Source organism: Pleurodeles waltl, chromosome 4_2 (assembly GCF_031143425.1).
Source record: "Pleurodeles waltl isolate 20211129_DDA chromosome 4_2, aPleWal1.hap1.20221129, whole genome shotgun sequence".
Classification (NCBI taxonomy): Eukaryota; Metazoa; Chordata; class Amphibia; order Caudata; family Salamandridae; genus Pleurodeles; species Pleurodeles waltl.
Window position 1 is genome coordinate 1060807851 of NC_090443.1, and position 24849 is coordinate 1060832699.

At 48.9% G+C, this 24849-nt stretch overlaps 1 protein-coding gene across 1 annotated transcript in view; it reads right to left on the reverse strand.

Moving 5' to 3' along the window:
* LOC138294041 (olfactory receptor 10A4-like) overlaps nucleotides 1-24849 on the reverse strand; it is an 86951-nt gene that overhangs the window by 48360 nt on the left and 13742 nt on the right. Inside the window, exon 3 of the mRNA XM_069233290.1 lies at nucleotides 11320-11753. Coding sequence (XP_069089391.1) covers nucleotides 11320-11753 — 434 coding nt within the window. The remainder of the gene's footprint in view (nucleotides 1-11319; nucleotides 11754-24849) is intronic.

Here is a 24849-nt window from a genome sequence, read left to right on the forward strand (position 1 = left end):
ACACCCTCTCCCTTTGGAAAAAGCCTCTGGAAATGCTTTGATGGGCACAGATGGTGCCCATCTCTGCATAAGCCAGTCTACACCAGTTCAGGGATCCCCCAGCCCTGCTCTGGCGCGAAACTGGACAAAGGAAAGGGGAGTGACCACTCCCCTGACCTGCACCTCCCAGGGGAGGTGCCCAGAGCTCCTCCAGTGTGCTCCAGACCTCTGCCATCTTGGAAACAGAGGTGCTGCTGGCACACTGGACTGCTCTGAGTGGCCAGTGCCAGCAGGTGATGTCAGAGACTCCTTCTGATAGGCCCTTACCTGTGTTGCTAGCCTTTCCTCCTTCCTAGGTAGCCAAACCTCCTTTTCTGGCTATTTAGGGTCTCTGCTTTGGGGAATTATTTAGATAACGAATGCAAGAGCTCATCAGAGTTCCTCTGCATCTCTCTCTTCAACTTCTGCCAAAGGATCGACCGCTGACTGCTCAGGACGCCTGCAAAACCGCAACAAAGTAGCAAAGACGACTACTGCAACCTTGTATCGCTGATCCTGCCGCTTTCTTGCCTGTTTCCTGGTGGTGCATGCTCTGGGGGTAGCCTGCCTCCTTCTTGCACCAGGAGCTCTGAAGAAATCTCCCGTGGGTCGACGGAATCTTCCCCCTGCAACCGCAGGCAACAAAAGACTGCATCACCGGTCCTCTGGGTCCCCTCTCAGCACAACGAGCATGGTCCCTGGAACTCAGCAACTCTGTCCAAGTGACTCCCACAGTCCAGTGACTCTTCAGTCCTAGTTTGGTGGAGGTATGTCCTTGGCTTCCCATGCTAGACTGCATTGCTGGGTACAGCGTGATTTGCAGCTGCTCCGGCTCCTGTGCACTCTTCCAGGATTTCCTTTGTGCACAGCCAAGCCTGGGTCCCCGACACTCTAACCTGCAGTGCACAACCCCCTGAGTTGTTCTCCGGCATCGTGGGACTCCCTTTTGTGTCTTCGGGTGAGCTTCGGTTCACTCCTCTTTGAAGTGCCTGTTCCGGTACTTCTGCGGGTGCTGCCTGCTTCTGTGAGGGCTCCCTGACTTGCTGGGCACCCCCTTTGTCTCCTCATCCAAGTGGCGACATCCTGGTCCCTCCTGGGTCACAGCAGCATCCAAAAACCCTAACCGCAACCCTTGCAGCTAGCAAGGCTTGTTTGCGGTCTTTCTGCGTGGGAACACCTCTGCAAGCTTCTTCACGATGTGGGACATCCATCCTCCAAAGGGAAAGTTCTTAGTCCTCTTCGTTCTTGCAGAATCCACAGCTTCTACCATCCGGTGGCAGCTTCTTTGCACCCTCAGCTGGCATTTCCTGGGCATCTGCCCAATCTCGACTTAGTCGCGACATTTGGACTTGGTCCCCTTGTTCCACAGGTACTCTCATCCAGAAATACACTTTGGTTGCATTGCTGGTGTTGGTCTTCCTTGCAGACTTCCCCTATCACGACTTCTATGCTCTCTGGGGAATAATGGTGCCCTTTACACCTACTTTTCAGGGTCTTGGGGTGGGCTATTTTTCTAACCCTCACTGTTTTCTTACAGTCCCAGCTACCCTCTACAAGCTCACATAGGTTTGGGGTCCATTCGTGGTTCGCATTCCACTTTTGGAGTATATGGTTTGTGTTGCCCCTATACCTATGTGCTCCTATTGCAATCTACTGTAACTTTACATTGCTTGCATTACTTACTTTTGCTATTACTGCATATTTTTGGTATTGTGTACATATATCTTGTGTATATTTGGCATCCTCATACTGAGGGTACTCACTGAGATACTTTTGGCATATTGTCATAAAAATAAAGTACCTTTATTTTTATTATATCTGTGTATTGTGTTTTCTTATGATAGTGTGCATATGACACCAGTGGTATAGTAGGAGCTTTGCATGTCTCCTAGTTCAGCCTAAGCTGCTCTGCTATAGCTACCTTCTATCAGCCTAAGCTGCTAGAAACACCTCTTCTACACTAATAAGGGATAACTGGACCTGGTACAGAGTGTAAGTACCCCTTGGTATCCACTACAAGCCAGGCCAGACTCCTACAGTGCCTACATCAGGTTGGGCTGAACCATCAGTGTAAATAACTGTTTGATATTGATCAATAGGCAAAGTGTTTTCTGGTATTAGATATTCCATTTCATATTGAAGGAACTCTTGAGTTTGTAATTTTGGTTGAAAATATAATCAACATCAGTGGCCGTCAGAGACATTGCCCATTGAATCCAATGTGGATGTAGTGCCTTAATGTTAGGAACGTTGGCTTTGGTGACAGCCTCAAGGGCTCGGATTGGAGATACAGCATTGATGCGTTTCCCCTGGGGCTGGAGGTCTCTCTTTAGTGACAGCCATTTGAACAGCGGTCAGAATCATTTCTGTGAGAGCAAAGCGTTGTTCAGCTGTGGAATCAAATGTGATTTGTATGCAATAGAGAGGGTATCTACCTCATTAAATGTTACATAGGTGAAGCCAATGGCACCAGTAATTACTCTGATGAACAAATGTGATTTGTTGTCCCTTGTGTGTAGGTGCTTTGCTGCAAGCATGTCCTGTTGCAATGCTCTGAGAATGAGTGTGTGTTTGCTTGTTGGGGCACATTAAGTCACATAAAGATTCAATGAATTGGGCATAAACTGGAATGTATGTTCTACCAAAGTGTAAAAAACCTAATATTGACTGGAGATTTTTTATATTTGCTGGTTGCAACTGCGTGCAATTTTCTAGAAAGTGGAGTGCTCTAGCCTTCATCTGATAACTTGTATCCCAAAAATAGGACTCTGAGAAAGGCAATTTTTGTTTTCTTACAACTGAATTTATATCAAAAGTCAGCAAACCCCACAACAATGCAGGCCATCCATTTTAGGTGGTGGATGAGACCATCATGCATTCGGTAAATGTTGTGGACATTGGACAACGCCTGAGGGTCAATGTCGTATAAAATTGATGTTACACATGCAGAGAAAAGCCCAAGACTGTTTTTATAGCCCTGTGGTAGCCTACAATTATTTCTTTTGTGACCCTAAAGCGCTAAATGTCATTAAATCCCTGCTTTCAGGTGCTCTATTTTGTCAAAATAAGCCATTGGAAATGTCGATTGGTGTTTTGTATTTTTTGAGCACTGTATTATTAATGAAGTGCTGTGCTATGTGCATTTTGGATGTATGACTGTTTAAGAGGCATATTTAGAAGCCCCTTGTGCCACATTAGTGTAATTTTTTTAATGATAATATGGTATTAGGTAGGCATTTCAGATGCGCCTGTAACGCCTTGCGCCACATTATGCCTGCAACAGGCATAATGTATCCAAGGGTGATGTTCCGGCACTGGGAGGCCCAAAAAAACGGTGCAGTGAAATCTACAAGATTGCACTGGATCATTTTTTGCATAATTTTTAACAACTGCTCAGAGCAGGAGTTAAAATTACGCACCCATTATGTTCAATGGGCCTCCTTGTGATTTGCTGCACTAGTGTCAAAATTGTTGATGCTAGTGTAGCAAAGCGCCACAGTAGCATCACAAATGTTGACTCTATTGTGATTTAGGGGCTCATTCCTACATTGGCGGGCGGCAGGAACCGCCACTTGGCCGCTCCGCGGTCAAAAGACCGCGGAGGCCATTCTGGCTTTCCCGCTGGGCCGGCGGGCGCCCGCCAAGGGAGCACCCGCCGGCCCAGTGGGAAAGGCCCTGCAACCCAGAAGCCGACTCCGAATGGAGCCGGCGGTGTTGCAGGGGTGCGACGGGTCAGTTGCACCCGTTGCGATTTTCACTGTCTGCTAAGCAGACAGTGAAAATCATGCTGGGGCCCCTGGGGGCCCCTGCACTGCCCATGCCACTGGCATGGGCAGTGCAGGGGCCCCCTAACAGGAGGTAAAAACCGCCAGGAACAGGATGGCGGGAAGGGGGTCGGAATCTCCATGGCGGCGCTGCTTGCAGCGCCTCCATGGAGATTCAGCCCAGCAAGGGGAAATCTGGCGGGAAATCGCCGGATCCCCTTCTCTGACCGCGGCTTTACCGCCGTGGTCAGAATGGACTGGGAAGCACCGCCAGCCTGTTGGCGGTGCTTCCGTCATTTTAGCCCTGGCGGTCGCGGACCGCCAGGCTTAGAATGACCCCCATAGTGTTGTTAGGGGCTGGTAAGGGGAGGGAGGGCAAGATCTACCTATGATCTATAATGTATTATGATCTACCACTTTCTTGTAAATATGCCCCTAAATGTCTGTAATCTAAGATGCTGATTTCAGGAAAGTGGCACTGCACCCAGTGCAGTACCACTTTCCTTGCACCCTTAGCGCGCCCCACAACCACCATGTGCGCACCGTAGTTAAAATACGGCGCACCATTGCACAGGTTAGGTGGTAATAGCATAATTTGTTATGATGCCATTAATGTCCCTGCAGGAGTAGTGCCAAAATGTTTGCACCACTCCTGCAGAGTACATAGGGGCTCATTATAAATAATGCTATGCCCCCTTTTAATGCCTGCTCTGAGCAGGCATCAAAACTGCCAAAACAATTAGTGCAAGGAAATCTCTTTGATTTTCTTGCGCCATTTTTTCGGCCCCCTAACGGGGAAGCGCCCCCCCTTGCTAACATTATTGCCCTCATCATGACATTGGCGGTGAGTGACAAAGTGACAGAAATACCGCCAACGGGCTGGCGGTAATTACCGCCAAATTATGACCATGGCAGTGAGAACTCCCATAGACAGCCAATGTACCATAGCATCTGCCAGGGAGTTAACACCAACCACACGCCAGGGGTCGCCATCAACAGCCAGGTGGAAGACAAAGTACCACCCACCATATAACGAAACAGTACACCGCCATGATTTCTGGGGCGGAACCAACGCAATCAAAAGCCTGGCGGAAACAGAACACAGAAGACAGAAGACTCACCTACAGAGACACAGAGAAGACCAAAGCCGCCATGAAACCGGAACTGCGAGTCTTCCCGATCCTCCACCTGGAACACCAACGCTGACGAAAACGACGACAGTGAGTACAGCCTCCTAACCCACAAGGGAGGGAGGGAGGAAAAGGAGAGTGACACACACAAGCACAATACACACCATTCACACACACATCATACACACAACCAGCTGCAGATGAAAAACAATGGTACACGACACACGGCAGAATAATGCAAGGACAACAAGAAAGCAGTAATGACAATGCATTGAATGAGAAGAGCCACCAAATGGACCAATTGGATAAAAAAGAGATATGTACAAATGTCACAAAGGGCCAATGCCCAGTCCAAAGTACTAAGGGCCCACATGGCCATAGGGCACAGTCCAAGGCCCAACTTGTTTCCTGACATCATCCGCACAGAACTCTGCTGGGGCATCATTTGCAAGTGGGCAGGCACCTCAGTGGGATGGGGGGGCAGGGAGCACCTCATCTGAAGTTGAGAACTTTGCCACTGCTTCTGGAGGGGGCTCCATGCCCATTACTCTGTGCTGGGGAGTGCAAGGTCACATTCTCTCAGGTGGGTGACTTGCCCACTGCTTCTGGAGGGGGCTCCATGGTCATTAATCTGTTCTGGGGAGTGCAAGGTCACAGTCTCTCAGGAGGGTGACTTGCCCACTGCTTCTGGAGGGGGCCCCATTTACAGCAGTCCCAGGAGGGTGGCCTACATGCCCTGTGCTGGAGGTGAGGGCTGCACTGTCTCATCTGGATGTAAGGGCTGCACTGTGTCAGCAGGTGAAGGTGCCTCCAGTGCATTCTCTGCTGGAGGTGAGGGCTGCACTGTCTCAGCAGATGAGGGTTGTAGGAAAGTACCATCTTGCCTGGCATGTTACCCCCAGTTTTACTTGTGTGTATGTTTGTTTTTACCTGTGTCACTGGGGTCCTGCTAGCCAGGAGCCAGGACCCCAGTGCTCATAATTTGTGCCATGTATGTGTTCCCTGTGTGGTGCCTAACTGTATCACTGAGGCCCTGCTAACCAGAACCTCAGTGTTTATGCTCTCTCTGCTTTTAAAATTGTCACTGCAGGCTAGTGACCATTTTCACCAATTCTCATTGGAACACTGGAACACCCTTATAATTCCCTAGTATATGGTACCTAGGTACCCAGGGTATTGGGGTTCCAGGAGATCCCTATGGGCTGCAGCATTTCTTTTGCCACCCCTAGGGATCTCAGACCATTCTTACACAGGACTGCCATTGCAGAGTGAGTGAAATAAGGTACAAGTTATTTCACAGCCATTTTACACTGCACTTAAGTAACTTATAAGTCACCTATATGTCTAACCCTCACTTGGTGAAGGTTAGGTACAAAGTTACTAATTGAAACCGGACAAAGTAAAGGGGAGTGACCACTCCCCTGTCCATCACCACCCCAGGGGTGGTGCCCAGAGCTCCTCCAGTGTGTCCCAGACCTCTGCCATCTTGAATGCAGAGGTGTGAGGGCACAATGGAGACCTCTGAGTGGCCAGTGCCAGCAGGTGACGTCAGAGACCCCTCCTGATAGGCTCTTACCTGGTTAGGTGGCCAATCCTCCTCTGAGGGCTATTTAGGGTCTCTCCTGTGGGTTTCACTTCAGATAACGAATGCAAGAGCTCACCAGAGTTCCTCTGCATTTCCCTCTTCGACTTCTGCCAGGGATTGGCCGCTGACTGATCCAGGACACCTGCAAAACCGCAACAAAATAGCAAAAATACTACCAGTAACATTCTCGCGCCTAATCCTGCTGACTTTCTCGACTGTTTCCCGGTGGTGCATGCTCTGAGGGCTGCCTGCCTTCACCCTGCACTGGAAACGAAGAAGAAATCTACTGTGGGTCGACGGAATCTTTCCCCTGCTAACGCAGGCACCAAACTTCTGCATCACTAGTCCTCTGGGTCCTCTCTCATCTTGACGAGCGTGGTTCCTGGAACACAGGAGCTGGATCCAAGTGACCCCGACAGTCCAGTGGTCCTTCTGTCCAAATTTGGTGGAGGTAAGTTCTTGCCTTCCCACGCCAGACAGTAATCCTGTGCACTGTGTGATCTGCAGCTGCTAGGGCTTCTGTGCACTCTTGCAAGGATTCCTTTGTGCACAGTCTAGCCCACGTCCCCACACTCCATCCTGCATTGTTCAACTTGCTGAGTTGACCACCGACTTCGTCAGATCCTCTTTTGTTGTGCTGAGACAACTGCTGTGCTCCGATTTCTTGAATGCCTGTTCAAGTACTTCTGCGGGTGCTGCCTGCTTCTGCATGGGCTCTCTCTGTTGCTGGGCGCCCCCTCTGTCTACTCCTCCAAGGGACTACCTCCTGGTCCTTCCTGGGCCCTGGCAGCACCCAAAAGCTTCAACCGTGACTCTTGCAGCTAGCAAGGCTTGTTTGCTGTCTTTCTGTGTGTAAACAATTCTGTATCCTCCAGCATGCTGTGGGACATCTTCTGACTACAGGAGAAGTTCCTGACACCTCCTGTTGTTGCAGAATTTTCAGCTTCTTCCACCCAGAGACAGCACTTTTGCACCTTCATCCGGGGATTAGTGGGCTCCTGCCCCCCGTACACTTGCGAGACTCTTGGACTTGGTCCCCTTCCTTTACAGGTGCTCAGGTCCTGGAATCTGTCTTCAGTGCTTTGCAGCCAGTTGTTGTTTTTGCAGAATCCCCTATCTCGACTTAACTGTCTTTCTGGCGTAGTAGGGTAACTTTACTCCTACTTTTCAGGGTCTTGTGGTGGGGTATCTTGGACACCCTTAGTGTTTTCTTACACCCCCAGCGACACTATACACTCTGCACTAGGCCTGGGGTCCATTCATGGTTTGCATTCTACTTTTGGAGTATATGGTTTTTGTTGCCCCTAGGCCTATTGTGTCCTATTGCATTCTATTGTGTTCTACAGTGTTTGCACTACTTTTCTAACTGTTTACTTACCTGATTTTGGTTTGTGTGTATATTTTGTGTATATTACTTACCTCCTAAGGGAGTATATCCTCTGAGATACTTTTGGAATACTGTCACTAAAATAAAGTACCTTTATTTTTAGTAACTCTGGGTATTGTGTTTATTATGATATAGTGCTATATGATATAAGTGGTATAGTAGGAGCTTTGCATGTCTTCTAGTTCAGCCTAAGCTGCTCTGCTATAGCTACCTCAATCAGTCTAAGCTGCTAGAACACTACTAATCTACTAATAAGCAATAACTGTTGCTGGCACAAGGTGTAAGTACCATCAGGTACCCACTATAAGCCAGGCCAGCCTCCTTCAATGAGGACAACAGCACATCAGTTATACATCAATACTTCCAATGACACACAGGTGAGACAGTGGAACTGACCATTCCTCTGACTATTGATTTATCTGTGTGGCTGTAGCGTGATGGCATTCACTTCCTTTGCATATCAACCTACTGTCATCTATGGCTTCTCATTTTCCAGATGTTGGTGATACAACAACAATATCCTGATGTGATCACTACAGACAGTTACAGGTCATTATTTGTATGCTATCACAGTGTTCAGATCATTTGCACTAGATGTGACTGTTCCCACAAAAAGCACATTTTCAACACATAAAACAGTGCCACTCAAACCGTGTTCAAGGGTGTTTATTGTAGTGCAAATAAGTGACTGAAAAGTGCAATGGAATGGGGTGATGGTGGAGGAAAGTCCAGGGAATTGCTCCAGTCTGTTTGTAGCACAGGTCCAGTGTCCAAGGGACCATAGGAAGGGGAACAAAGGCAGTTCAAAGTGGACAAGGTGACTGAGTGGGACACAAGGGGGACAATCAGGAGAGTCTAATTTCCTGGCAGTGGTCTTGGTCTTGGCAAGTCTCTCTGTCTGGTTCACAGGGAATGTTTGCGGGGTGGTTCACCTTCTGCATGGGGAGGGGTGCTGGTGGCCTGTGGGTCCTGTGGCCGGGCCTCCTGTTCATTAGCTGCAGCGGGTGTGGTGGGCTGGCCAATTGGCTGGCTAGTGGTGGGGCCCGCTGCTGTGCAGTCCATTCCGTCATGATATTGGTCATGCCTACCACCACCCCTGCTATGGAGATCATGGTGGTTTTGAGGGCCTGCAAGTCCTCCCTGATCTCCTGATTGTGTTCATCCTGCAGCCGCTTGTTCTACTGCATGTTGTTCAGGATCTGGCCCATTGTGTCCTGGGATTGTTGGTAGGCCCCAGGACATTAGTGAGTGCCTCCTGGTGAGTCGGTTCGCTGGGCCTGTCCTCTCCCTGGTGCATGGCGGTCCTCCCAGTGCCCCTGTTGCTCTGTGCCCCTGTCCCCTGAACAGTGTGCCCACTGCCATTGACCCCAGGTCCCTGATTGTCCTGTGGGCGAGGTGTGTACTGGGGTCCCTGTACAGGTGGGCACACTGCTGTTTGACGTGTCCTGGGGACAGAGGTGTGGGGATGATAAGGTGGGTGCTGTGGTGTTGGATACTGATGGTGGAGGCTCTGTAGTAGACTGTGATTGTGATTGGGTGACCGGCTGTCCAGTGGTCCCTGATGGGCCAGGTAGGTCATCCAGATCCTGAAGTCCAGAGTTACTGTCATCACTGGGGGCATCTTATGTTGAGGGACTAGATAGTCGTGGCACCTCCTCTCTGCCGAGATCAACTTGGGCACCTGTGGGGTTGTAAGTGATATATTATACTTCATACTTGTGACATATTGTACATCCCTATATTCCCCTCTATTGTTGCTGTTGCCCTGCCACCTTTGAATGTGTGTGTTGATGTATTGTCCGATTGTTAGTACCCCTATGCTGTGCATGCTTTGGTGATGGGTGTCCATGCAGGGATGGGAGGGCTGTCCATGCATTGGTATGGCATCCAGGGCTTGGCATTGGGGTTAATCAACTGCGTTGGTGCAGTGTGTGGGATGGAGTGGAGTGATGGGAGTGAGGGTGAGGGTGTGAGATGGCATCCTGTATGGGGGTGATAAGTGGTAAATGTTGACTTACCAGTGTCCAGTCCTCAGGCTACTCCAGTGAGTCCCTCTGGTTGCAGTAATGCCAAGATTTGCTTGTAGGAAAATGGCTCCTCGTTGCAGTTACCAATCAATCAATCAATCAATCAATTTATAAAGCGCGCTACTCACCCGTCAGGGTCTCAAGGCGCTGGGGGGGGGAGGGAGCTATTGGTCGAAAAGCCAAGTCTTGAGGCGTTTTCTGAAGGCCAGGAGGTCATGGGTCTGGCGTAGTTGGAGCGGTAGGGAGTTCCAGGTCTTGGCGGCGAGGTAAGAGAAGGATCTTCCTCTGGTGGTGGTGCGGTGAATGCGGGGGACGGAGGCGAGGCTGGCGGGCGGGCGAGGGTGTGGAAGGTGAGTCTGTCGTTGAGGTAGGCCGGACCTGTGTTGTGGAGGGCTTTGTGTGCGTGGGTGAGTAGCTTGATGGTAATCCTCTTCGGTACGGGTAGCCAGTGTAGCTCTCTTGGATGGGCAGAGATGTGGTTGCAGCATGGGACGTCAAGGATGAGTCGGGATATGTTGCATTTTCTTTTGTACTTTGGCCGTGGTTTCTGCATAAAGCGCATTGCCGAAGTCCAGTCGGCTGCTGACTTGGGCGTGGGTGACTGTTTTTCTGGTTTTGACGGGAATCCACTTGAAGATCTTGTGGAGCATGCAGAGGGTGTTGTAGCAGGAAGAGGAGACTGCGTTGACCTGCTGAGTCATGCTGAGTGTTGAGTCAAGGATGATGCCCAGGTTCCGTTATTGGGTGCTGGGGGTGGGGGCGGCTCCGAGGGAGGTAGGCCACCAGGTGTCGTTCCAGGCGGAGAGGTTGCTGCCGAGGATGAGGACCTCTGTTTTGTCTGTGTTTAGCTTGAGGCGGCTTGAATCCAACCAGTCGGTGATAGCGTGAAGTCCCTTGTGGAGGTTGTTTCTTGCTGTTGTGGTGTCTTTCGTGAGAGAGATGATCAGCTGGGTGCCGTCTGCGTAAGATACTATGCTGATGTGGTGGGATCGTGCGATGTTGGGGATGGAAGCCATGTAAACGTTGAAAAGTGTTGGGCTGAGGGAGGATCCTTGAGGGACGCTGCAGGCGGTTTTGGAGGATTCAGACAAGTAGGGTGGAAGGCGACCTCTCTGGGTTCTGCCTGAGAGGAAGGAGGAGATCCAATCGAGGGCCTTATCACAGATTCCGGTGTTGTGGAGGCGTGTTCGAGGGTGTGGTGACAGACAGTGTCGAAAGCTGCGGAAAGGTCCAAGAGGATGAGCGCTACTGTTTTGCCTTTGTTGAGCATGGCCCTGATGTCATCTGTGGCAGCAATGAGTGCGGTCTCCGTGCTGTGGTTCTTGCGAAATCCAGATTGGGAGGTATTGAGCGCTTTGCTGTCTTCCAGGTAGCGGGAAAGTTGGCTGTTCACGATTTTTTCAATGACCTTCGCTGGGAAGGGGAGGAGGGAAATAGGTCGGTAGTTAATGGGCTCATCTGGATCTGCTTTGGATTTCTTCAACAGGACGTTGACGTCGGCGTGTTTCCATTTCTCCGGGAAGCTGGCTGTCTCGATGGAGCTGTTGATGATTGCGCAGAGGTGGGGTGCGATGATGTCGCTGGCTTTGTTGAAGATTTGGTGTGGGCATTGGTCCGAGGGGGAGCCGCAGTGGATGGAGGCCATGGTGTTGATGGTGTCTTCTTTGTTGACGTGGGTCCAGGAGCATATAGGGTTGGTGTTGTTTGATGCGTTGGGTTTGTGGTTGGCTGTGGTTGACTGATGGGTCAGGGGTTCGAAGCTGTTGTGGATGTCTTCGATCTTTCGACGGAAGTGAGTTGCAAGGGAGTTGCAGAGTTCATGTGATGGCGTGGGAGCAGGTCCTGGGGTTGGAGAGTTCTTTGATGATGCCGAAGAGCTCTTTGTTATTGTGGGCGTTGATGTCTATTCAGCTTTTGTAGTTGGTTCTTTTGGTAGTGCGGATCAGCTGGTGATGTTTGCGGATGGCAGTCTTGAGGGCGGTGTGGTTGGGTTCGGTGGGTGCAAGGCGCCAGGTCTTCTCCATTCTTTGACATTCCCGTTTGAAAGGCCTGCAAGTCGGATGTGAAACAGCTGGCCTTGGGTCTGTGGTGGGAGTCTGAGGGTTGTTTGAGTGGTGTGAGGGTGTTGGCGCAGTCTTCTAGCCATTTTTGCATGTAGGTGGCGGCTGTGCTGGGGTCCCGGGTTCTGGGAGGGGGTGCCTGGGTGAGGGTGGAGATCAAATGTTCTGTTGAGATTCTGTTCCAGTAGCGGCGGGGGGTTTAGTGGTGAGGTGGTGAGTGACCGGCTTCTGAAAGGAGAAATGGATGCAGCGATGGTCGGTCCATAGGAGTTCGGTGGTGTGGCTGAAGGAGACGTCGTTGCTGGCTGAGAAGATGGGGTCGAGTGTGTGTCCTGCAGTGTGGGTGGGTGACGTGACGAGTTGCTTGAGGCCAAGGTTGGCAAGGTTGTCGATTAGGTTGGTGGTGTTGATATCGTTGTTGTTTTCTAGGTGGAAGATCAGGTCGCCGAGGAGGATGTAGTCCGTTGAGGTGAGGGCTTGGGCGCTGATGGTGTCGGCGATGTCGTCGCAGAAGTTCGGTCGGGAGCCTGGGGGTCTGTAGACCAGTGTTCCTCTGAGGGTGGTGTTGGCGTTGATGTGGATTTTGAAATGGAGGTGCTCGGCGGAGTTGATGGTGTCGTAGGAGCTGGTGGAGACTCTGAGGGTGCTTTTGTGGACTATGGCGATTCCTCCTCCTGGTTTGTTGCTTTGGTCTCTTCTGGTGATCTTGTAGTTTTCTGGTAAGGCTATGGCTATGTCTGGTTCCAAGGCCAAATTCATCCATGTTTCGGTGAGGAATGCGATGTTGGACGAGGATGTGGTCAGTAGGTCCCAGAGTTCGATTGCATACTTTTGGACGGAGCGAGTGTTAAGCAGGATGCATCTTAGGCGGCTGTCTGAGGCTTTGAGTTGGAGCTTGGAGGTTAGGTTGCACGTGAAATTGCAGGCTTTGCAGGAGAAGGGTCCTTTGGTGCGCGTCGGTGTGGACTGAAAGCAGATAGAGGAGCGTCCTGGCTTGAGGGCGTGGAGGTCGTGGTTGGTGGTACGGGGGCATGATGGCCAGGGGGTCTGGTGCTGGGCGCGGTCTTGGCGTGGACGGGCGCAGACACGTGCCAGCGGCGCGCCCGCTGTGCCTCCGCGCTGCGGCCGGCATAAGAGGGGAGGTGGGAGTTAGTGGCAGCTGGGAGGAGGAAGGGATCATCCAATGGGAGTACAGGGGGGGGGCAGCAAGGCTCTGGGCGGCAAAAAGGGAAACGGAGAGTCGAGGTGCAGGGAGAGGGGCGGGCCACGGGGACGCTGCAGCGAGTACGAAAATGGGGAAAAAGACCCAAAATAGCTTGGCACCTGAGTGGAGCAGTGGTGGGAAGGAAGCGACCTGCCTGCAAGAAGCAGGGTCAGAGGTCGCCCTCCACTTTTTGCCTGATATTGATGCTGACTTGACTAAGAAGTGTGCTGCGACCCTGCTAACCAGGCCCTAGCACCAGTGTTCTTTCACTAAAAATGTACCATTGTTTCCACAATTGGCACACCCCCTGGCACACAGATAAGTCCCTTGTAAAAGGTACCAGTGGTACCAAGGGCCATGTGATTAGGGAAGGTCCCTAAGGGCTGTAGCATGTGTTGTGCCACCCTAAGGGACCCCTCATCTAACACATGCACACTGCCATTGCAGATTGTGTGTGCTGGTGGGGAGAAAAAGGCAACATCGACATTGCATCCCCCTCAGGATACCATGCACACAAACTACTGCCTATACCACAGGTGAGGGTATAGCTGCATGAGCAACATGCCCCTACAGTGTCTAAGTCCATTTTTAGACATTGTAAGTACTGTGTGGCCATATTAAGTATATGATCTGGGAGTTGGTCAAAATGAACTCCACAGTTCCATAATGGCTACACTGAATACTAGGAAGTGTGGTATTAAACGTCTCCGCATAATAAGCTCACACAAATGCCAATATTGGATTTATTAGAAAATGCACACAGAGGGCATCTTAGAGATGCCCCCTGTATTTTACCCAATCCTTCAGTGCAGGACTGACTGGTCTGTGCCAGCCTGCCACTGAGAGACGAGCTTCTGACCCCCTGGGGTGAGAGTCTTTGTGCTCTCTCAGGCCATAAATAAAGCCTGCTCTGAGTGGAGGTGCTTCACACATCCCCCCTGCAGGAACTGAAACCCCAGCAGTGAGCCTCAAAGGCTCAGGCTTCGTGTTACAATGTCCCAGGGCACTCCAGCTAGTGGAGATGCCCGCCCCCAGACACAGCCCCCACTTTTGGCGGCATGTTGGGGAGATAATGAGAAAAACAAGGAGGAATCACCCCCTCAGCCAGGTCCACCCCTTAGTTGATCAGAGCTGAAGTGGCCCCCTCTTTGGAAAATCCTCCATCTTGTTTTGGAGGATTTCACCCAATAGGGATAGGGATGTGCTCTCCTCTCCAAAGGGAGGAAGCACAAGGAGAATGTAGCCACCCTCAAGGACAGTAGCCATTGGCTACTGCCCTGTGACCCTAACACACCCCTAAATTCACTGTATAGGGGCGACCCTGAACCCAGGATTTGAGATTCCTGACGAACTAACAAGAGGAAGGACTGCTGACCTGAAAACCCCCCAGATAAGAAGGAGACAACAACTGCTTTGGCCCCAGCCCTACCGGCCTGTTTCCAGATTCAAAGAACCTGCAACAGTGACGTATCCAGTGGGCCCAGCGACCTCTGACAACTCATAGGACTGCCCTGCAAATCCAAAGTACCAAGAAACTCCCGTTGACAGCGGCTCTGTCCAAAGCAACTAAGAAGAAACCATCTTTAGATGGACTCCCAACTCACTCCTGAAGCGTGAGTCCCAAACACTCTTCACCGACGCCCCCGCCCGTGTCCAGAGAAACCAACACTGCAGCAAGGACCCCCAGGTGACTCCCACGACGTGAATACCCTGAGACGACCTTCCTGCACCCCCACGGCGACGCCTGCAGAGAGAATCCAGAGGATTCCCCTGACCGCGACTGCCAGGTAACAAAGAATATTTTTCCATATAAAAACCTCTTGGCCTGGAGTTAAATCTTTGAGTGTGTGTTCTCATTTATTGCCTGTGTGTGTACAACAAATGCTTAACACTACCCTCTGATAAGCATAACTGCTCGACCACACTACCACAAAATAGAGCATTAGTATTATCTATTATTGCCACTATCAACCTCGAAGGGGAACCCCTGGACTCTGTGGACACCCGTGTGAGCGTTGAAGCTAGACCTGGGTGTGAAAGTGCATTCACTCTTGTGTGAATAACCTGATAAAGGGTCAATCACTACCGAGCTCACCCATCAAACCTGAGTGAGAGTCGAAGCTGGACCTGGGTGTGAAAGTGCATTCACTCTTGTGTGAATAACCTGGTAAAGGGTCAGTCACTGCCGAGCACACCCACCAAACCAGAGTGAGAGTCGAAACTGGAGCCGGGTGTGAAAATGCATTCACTCCTTTGAAAATCGTCTGCAAGGACAATTGTTGCGGAGCACATCACAGTCTCGTGCGGCACAAGCAGCTCAAAGTAATCAGCTGCGACTAACCTACCCAGTTATACCAACATCAGACTATTCAACAGCAGGAGAAAGAAACAAGTGTGGCTGAAGCGCATTCTTACAAAAACTTGAAACCCTTTCATTGCCCAAATAATACCTGAAGGATTTAACTGTGTTGAAACAGATAAAACAGATTGAGATCCAATTTTTACACAATTACAGTGTGTGATGGAAGGAGGGGCAGCAAAGTCACCCAATTGGATTATTTGTGGGTTATGCATACCCATCAGAGGGATTAATGTCTGCGCCGCTCTTGAAGTTGTGTGCAGACCCCTCATGCACACACAGCCTGATCAGTGCAGCCTTAGGGATCACTAGTGAGCAGACACTAGCCTTCCAGGCCCCTTGCCCAGCTCCATGCCTTGCTAGGCTGCATTATAGCACGCATGTGGGCAGTGTCCAGAAACAGCAAGACTGCTCTTGAAGAGTCCCCTGATGTCACCCTGGCCTGACCTCACCCTGCAGGTTGGCCTGGTCACAGTTCTCGCTGGGGCAGTGGTGGCCAGAGGGGCTGAGCATCCCACCATGGTTGGCATTGTTATAGAGGCAGGGAGATGCCTAGCATCGATGGACCATCTCCTCCCACTAAGGGCATCGCAGGACTTGAAGCATCCTGCTTGGTCCTCGGTCCAGCACTGTCACATCATGTTGGACACTTTGCTGTAAAATCAGATTAGAATCTACAGTAGTATTCAAAACAGCCACTTAAGAAGTTGATATCACATCTGTCTCCAAGCATTTAGGGGGTCATTCTGACTTTGGCGGGCGGCGGACGCCGCCAGCCAAAGATACCCCATCGAAAGACCGCGGGGGTCAATTCGACTTTCCCGCTGGGCCGGTGGGCGACCGCCAAAAGATCGCCCGCCGGCCCAGCGGGAAAGGCCCTGCAACAATGAAGCCGGCTCCAAATGGAGCCGGCGGAGTTGCAGGGGTGCGACGGGTGCAGTGGCACCCGTCGTGATTTTCACTGTCTGCTAAGCAGACAGTGAAAATCTTTGTGGGGCCCTGTTAGGGGGCCCCTGCACTGCCCATGCCAGTGGCATGGGCAGTGCAGGGGCCCCCAGGGGCCCCACGACACCCGTTCCCGCCATCCTGTTCCTGGCGGTAAAAACCACCAGGAACAGGATGGCGGGAAGGGGGTGGGAATCCCCATGGCGGCGCTGCAAACAGCGCCGCCATGGAGGATTCTCTGGGCCAGGGGAAATCCGTCGGGAAACCGCCGGATCCCCTTTTCTGACCGCGGCTTTACCGCCACGGTCAGAATGGCCCTGGAAGCACCGCCAGCCTGTTGGCGGTGCTTCTGTTTCCCTCCACCCTGGCGGTCCATGACCGCCAGGGTTGGAATGAGGGCCTTAGTCTCAACTGATATAAGTCTAAGAGAAGTAATATAACTGGTTGTTCCATACGTGGACATTTAGCATGGGATGCAATGTATTACATGTGAATAAGGTATGCACACTCGTTTTGTATATTTTAGATAAATGTAATTATTATATTGGCTGTATAGTAATCAAACCTAAAATACAAACACCAAATGTCACAGGGATGTTATAGTAAGGATATAGAATTACATCAAAATCAGAAATTCACTGAAACATTAAAGGTTACAGGGACATTATAGTTAGGTTCAGATTTTACACACATAAAGCCATAGAAATTCATTAGTTATAGTTATCTCAAGTAACTATAACTCATGCCCTAAGGTAACTATAACTCGTGCCCTAAGGTAACTATAACTCGTTCCCTAAGGTAACTATTACCGGTGCCCTAAGGTAACTATAACTCGTGCCCTAAGGTAACTATAAGCCACGCCCTAAGGTAACTATAACTTGTGCCTTAAGGTAACTATAACTCGTGCCCTAAGGTAACTATAACCCGTACCGTAAAGTAACTATAACTCATGCCCTAAGGTAACTATAACTTGCGCCCTCGCCGTGCACTGCTAATTACCCCACATATTACATCACTCATAATATCTTCTATGACATTAGTGATAGTATCACTGCAACATTTGTAATTATTGATGAGAAAAATGTTGCAGTAATATTATCAAGGATGACCTAGAACCCGTGACGTAAAGTAACTATAACTCATGCCCTAAGGTAACTATAACACTTGCCATGAGGTAACTATAACTCGTGCCCTAAGGTAACTATAACCCTTGCCATGAGGTAACTATAACCCGTGCCATAAGGTAACCATAACTCGTGCCCTAAAGTAACTATAATCCGTGCCGTAAAGTAACTGTAACTCATGTCCTAAGGTATCTATATCCCGTGCCATAAGGTAACTATAACTTGTACACTAAGGTAACTATAACCCATGCCGTAAGGTAACTATAACTCATGGCATAAGGTAACTATAACCCGGGCCGTAAGGTAACTATAACTTGTGCCCTAAGGTAACTACAACCTGTGCCCTAAGGTAATTATAACCTGTGCCATAAGGAAACTATAACTCGTGCCCTAAGGTAACTATAACTCGTGCCCTAAACTAACTATAACCCGTGCCCTAAGGTAACTATAACCCGTGCCCTAAGGTAACTATAACTCATGCCCTAAGGTAACTATAACTCATGCCCTAGGGTAACTATAACTCATGCCCTAAGGTAACTTTAACCTGTGCCATAAGGTAACTATAACTCGTGCCCTAAGCTAACTATAACTCATGCCCTAAGCTAACTATAACTCATGCACTAAGGTAACAATAACCTGTGCCGTAAGGTAACTATAACTCGTGCCGTAAGGTAACTATAGATCGTGCCCTAAGGTAACTATAACCCGTGCCATAAGGTAACTATAACCTGTGCCCTAAGGCAACGATAACTCGTGCCCTCAGGTAACTATAACCCATGCCCTAAGGTAACCATAACTCATGCCCTAAGGTAACTATAACTTGCGCCCTAAGGTAACTATAACTCATGCCCTAAGGTAACTATAACTTGCGCCCTAAGCAAACTATAACTCATGCCCTAACGTAATTATAACTCATGCCCTAAGGTAACTATAACCTGTGCCCTAAGATAACTATAACTCGTGCCCTAAGGTAACTATAATTCACGCCCTAAGGTAACTGTAACTCATGCCCTAATGTAAATATATCCTGTGTCCCAAAGTAACTGTAACCCGTGCCCTGAGGTAACTATAACCCGTGCCCTAAGGTAACTATAACTCGTGCCCTAAGGTAACTATAACTTGAGCCCTAAGGTAACTATAACTCATGCCCTAAGGTAACTATAACTTGAACCCTAAGCAAACTATAACTCATGCCCTAAGGTAATTATAACTCATGCCCTAAGGTAACTATAACCCTTGCCCTAAGGTAACTATAACTCGTGCCCTAAGGTAACTATAATTCACGCCCTAAGGTAACTGTAACTCATGCCCTAATGTAACTATAACCTGTGTCCCAAAGTAACTATGACTCGTGCCCTAAGGTAACTATAGCCCGTGACCTAAGGTAACTATAACTCGTGCCCTAAGGTAACTATAACTTGCACCCTAAGGTAACTATAACTTGCACCCTAAGGTAACTATAACTCGTGCCCTAAGGTAACTATAACCCGTGCCCTAAGGTAACTATAACTTGTGCCCTAAAGTAACTATAACTTGCACCCTAAGGTAACTATAACTCGTGCCCTAAGGTAACCATTACCGGTGCCCTAAGGTAACTATAAATCATTCCCTAAGATAACTATAACCCGTGCCCTAAGGTAACTATAACTTGTGCCCTAAGGTAACTATAACTCGTGCCCTAAGGTAACTATAACCCGTGCCGTAAGGTAACTATAACTCGTGCCCTAAGGTAATTATAACTCGTGCCCTAAGGTAACTATAAGCTGCGCCCTAAGGTAACTATAACTTGTGCCTTAAGGTAACTATAACTCGTGCCCTAGGGTAACTATAACTTGCGGCCTCGCCGTGCACTGCTAATTACCCCACATATTACATCATTCATAATATCTTCTATGACATCAGTGATAGCATCACTGCAACATTTGTAATTATTGATGTGAAAAATGTTGCAGTAATATTATCAATGATGTCCTAGAACCCGTGCCGTAAAGTAACTATAAATCATGCCCTAAGGTAACTATAACCCTTGCCATGAGGTAACTATAACTCGTGCCCTAAGGTAACTATAACCATTGCCATAAGGTAACTATAAATAGTGCCCTAAGGTAACTATAACCCGTGCCATAAGGTAACTATAACTCATGCCCTAAGGTAACTATAACCCTTCCCATGAGGTAACTATAACTTGTGCCCTAAGGTAACTATAACCCTTGCCAGGAGGTAACTATAACTTGTGCCCTAAGGTAACTATAACCCGTGCCATAAGGTAACTATAACTTGTGCCCTAAAGTAACTATAATCTGTGCCGTAAAGTAACTGTAACTCATGTCCTAAGGTATCTATATCCCTGCCATAAGGTAACTATAACGTGTGCCCTAAGGTAACTATAACCTATGCCGTAAGGTAACTATAACTCATGGCATAAGGTAACTATAACCCGGGCCGTAAGGTAACTATAACTTGTGCCCTAAGGTAACTACAACCTGTGCCCTAAGGTAATTATAACCCATGCCATAAGGTAACTATAACTCGTGCCCTAAGGTAACTATAACTCGTGCCCTAAGCTCACTATAACCCGTGCCCTAAGGTAACTATAACCCGTGCCCTAAGGTAACTATAACTCATGCCGTAAGGTAACTATAACTCATGGCATAAGGTAACTATAACCCGTGCCGTAAGGTAACTACAACCTGTGCCCTAAGGTAATTATAACCCGTGCCATAAGGTAACTATAACTCGTTGTAGGAAAGTACCATCTTGCCTGGCATGTTACCCCCATATTTCACTGTATATAAGTTGTTTTAGTTGTATGTGTCACTGGGACCCTGCCAGCCAGGGCCCCAGTGCTCATAAGTGTGCCCTGTATGTGTTACCTGTGTTATGACTAACTGTCTCACTGAGGCTCTGCTATTCAGAACCTCAGTGGTTATGCTCTCTCATTTCTTTCCAAATTGTCACTAACAGGCTAGTGACCAATTTCACCAATTTACATTGGCATACTGGAACACCCTTATAATTCCCTAGTATATGGTACTGAGGTACCCAGTGTATTGGGGTTCCAGGAGATCTCTATGGGCTGCAGCATTTCTTGTGCCACCCATAGGGAGATCTGACAATTCTTACACAGGCCTGCCAGTGCAGCCTGAGTGAAATAACGTCCGTATTATTTCACAGCCATTTACCACTGCACTTAAGTAACTTATAAGTCACCTATATGTCTAACCTTTAACTGGTAAAGGTTGGGTGCTAAGTTGCTTAGTGTGTGGGCACCCTGGCACTAGCCAAGGTGCTCCCACATTGTTCAGGGCAAATTCCCCGGACTTTGTGAGTGCGGGGACACCATTACACGCGTGCACTATACATATGTCACGACATATGTATAGCGTCACAATGGTAACTCCGAACATGGCCATGTAACATGTCTAGGATCATGGAATTGTAATGGCATTGGGGAGACAATTCCATGATCCCCCGAGTCTCTAGCTCAGACCCGGGTACTGCCAAACTACCTTTCCCGGGGTTTCACTGCAGCTGCTGCTGCTGCCAACCCCTCAGGTTTCTGCCCTCCTGGGGTCCAGCCAGGCCTGGCCCAGTAAGGCAGAACAAAGGACTACCTCAGAGAGAGGGTGTTACACCCTCTCCCTTTGGAAAAAGGTGTCAGGGCTAGGGAGGAGTAGCCTCCCCCAGCCTCTGGAAATGCTTTGATGGGCACAGATGGTGCCCATCTCTGCATAAGTCAGTCTGCACCGGTTCAGGGATCCCTCAGCCCTGCTCTGGCGCGAAACTGGACAAAGGAAAGGGGAGTGACCACTCCCCTGACCTGCACCTCCCCTGGGAGGTGCACAGAGCTCCTCCAGTGTGCTCCAGACCTCTGCCATCTTGGAAACAGAGGTGCTGCTGGCACACTGGACTGCTCTGAGTGGCCAGTGCCAGCAGGTGATGTCAGAGACTCCTTCTGAAAGGCCCCTTCAGGTGTTGCTAGCCTATCCTCTCTCCTAAGTAGCCAAACCTCCTTTTCTGGCTATTTAGGGTCTCTGCTTTGGGGAATTCCTTAGATAACGAATGCAAGAGCTCATCAGAGTTCCTCTGCATCTCTCTCTTCACCTTCTGCCAAAGAATCGACTGCTGACCGCGCTGGAAGCCTGCAAAACTGCAACAAAGTAGCAAAGACAACTACTGCGACCTTGTAACGCTGATCCTGCCGCCTTCTCAACTGTTTTCCTGGTGGTGCATGCTGTGGGGGTAGTCTGCGTCCTCTCTGCACTAGAAGCTCCGAAGAAATCTCCTGTGGGTCGACGGAATCTTCCCCCAAAGAACTGCATCACCGCTCCTCTGGGTCTCCTCTCAGCACGACGAGCGAGGTCCCTTGAACTCAGCAACTCTGTCCAAGTGACTCCCACAGTCCAGTGACTCTTCAGTCCAAGTTTGGTGGAGGTAAGTCCTTGCCTCCCCACGCTAGACTGCATTGCTGGGAACCAAGTGTTTTGCAGCTACTCCCGCTCCTGCGCACTCTTCCAGGATTTCCTTTGTGCACAGCCAAGCCTGGGGTCCCGGCACTCTAACCTGCATTGCACGACCTCCTGAGTTGTCCTCCGGCTTCGTGGGACCCTCTTATGCAACTTTGGGTGAGCTCCAGTTCACTCCACTTTGTAGTGCCTGTTCTGGCACTTCTACGGGCACTGCTTGCTTTTGAGTGGGCTCTTTGTCTTGCTAGATGCCCCCTCTGTCTCCTCACGCAATTGGCGACATCCTGGTCCCTCCTGGGCCACAGCAGCATCCAAAAACCCTAACCGTGACCTTTGCAGCTAGCAAGGCTTGTTGGCGATATTTCTGCACGGAAATACCTCTGCACGACTCTTCGCGACGTGGGACATCCATCCTCCAAAGGGAAAGTTTCTACCCCCTGTCGTTCTTGCAGAATCCACAGCTTCTACCATCCAGTGGCTGCTTCTTTGCACCCACAGCTGGCATTTCCTGGGCATCTGCCCACTCCTGACTTGATCGTGACTTTTGGACTTGCACCCACTTTTCAGGGTCTTGGGGTGGGCTATTTTTCTAACCCTCACTGTTTTCTTACAGTCCCAGCGACCCTCTACAAGGTCAAATAGGTTTGGGGTCCATTTGTGGTTTGCATTCCACTTCTAGAGTATATGGTTTGTGTTGCCCCTATCACTATGTGCCCCCAATGCATTCTATTGTGACTATACATTGTTTGCATTGTTTTCTATTCCTATTACTGCATATTTTGGTATTGTGTAAATATATCTTGTGTATATTTGCTATCCTCATACTGAGGGTACTCACTGAGATACTTTTGGCATATTGTCATCAAAATAAAGTACCTTTATTTTTAGTATATCTGTGTATTGTGTTTTCTTATGATATTGTGCAAGTGACACTAGTGGTACTGTAGGAGCTTCACTCGTCTCCTAGTTCAGCCTAAGCTGCTCTGCTATGCTACCTTTTCTATCAGCCTTAGCTGCTAGACACCCCTCTACACTAATAATGGATACCTGGGCCTGGTGCAAGGTGTAAGTACCCCTTGGTACTCACTACAAGCCAGTCCAGCCTCCTACACTCGTGCCCTAAGGTAACTATAACTCGTGCCCCAAGGTAACTATAACCCGTGCCCTAAGGTAACTATAACCCGTGCCCTGAGGTAACTATAACTCATGCCCTAAGGTAACTATAACTTACACCCTAAGGTAACTATAACTCATTCCCTAAGGTAACTATAACTCATGCCCTAAGCTAATTATAACTCATGCCCTAAGCTAACTTTATCTCATGCCCTAGGGTAACTATAACTCATGCCCTAAGGTAACTTTAACCTGTGCCATAAGGTAACTATAACTCGTGCCCTAAGCTAACTATAACTCATGCCCTAAGCTAACTATAACTCATTCCCTAAGGTAACTATAACCTGTGCCGTATGGTAACAATAACTTGTGCCGTATGGTAACTATAGCTCGTGCCCTAAGATAACTATAACCTGTGCCATAAGGTAACTATAACCCATGCCCTAAGGTAACCATAACTCATGCCCTAAGGTAACTATAACTTGCGCCCTAAGGTAACTATAACTCATGCCCTAAGGTAACTATAACTTGCGTCCTAAGCAAACTATAACTCATGCCCTAACGTAATTATAACTCATGCCCTAAGGTAACTATAACCCGTGCCCTAAGGTAACTATAACTCGTGCCCTAAGGTAACTATAATTCAGGCCCTAAGGTAACTGTAACTCATGCCCTAATGTAACTATATCCTGTGTCCCAAAGTAACTATAACTCGTGCCCTAAGGTAACTATAACCTGTGCCCTAAGGTAACTATAACTCGTGCCCTAAGGTAACTATAACTTGCGCCCTAAGGTAACTATAACTTGGGCCCTAAGCAAACTATAAATCATGCCCTAAGGTAATTATAACTCATGCCCTAAGGTAACTATAACCCTTGCCCTAAGGTAACTATAACTCGTGCCCTAAGGTAACTATAATTCACGCCCTAAGGTAACTGTAACTCATGCCCTAATGTAACTATAACCTGTGTCCCAAAGTAACTATAACTCTGTGCCCTAAGGTAACTATAACCCGTGCCCTAAGGTAACTATAACTCGTGCCCTAAGGTAACTATAACTTGCACCCTAAGGTAACTATAACTTGCACCCTAAGGTAACTATAACTTGTTCCCTAAGGTAACTATAACCCGTGCCCTAAGGTAACTATAACTTGCACCCTAAAGTAACTATAACTTGCACCCGAAGGTAACTATAACTCTTGCCCTAAGGTAACTATTACCGGTGCCCTAAGGTAACTATAAATCATGCCCTAAGATAACTATAACCCGTGCCCTAAGATAACTATAACTTGTGCCCTAAGGTAACTATAACCCGTGCCCTAAGATAACCATAACTTGTGCCCTAAGGTAACTATAACTTGTGCCCTAAGGTAACTATAACCCGTGCTGTAAGGTAACTATAACTCGTGCCCTAAGGTAACTATAAGCCGCGCCCTAAGGTAACTATAACTTGTGCCTTAAGATAACTATAACTAGTGCCCTAAGGTAACTATAACTTGCGGCCTCGCCGTGCACTGCTAATTACCCCATATATTACATCATACATAATATCTTCTATGACATCAGTGATAGTATCACTGCAACATTTGTAATTATTGATGAGAAAAATGTTGCAGTAATATTATCAATGATGTCCTAGAAGATGTCTTGAGTTATGTAATACGAGGG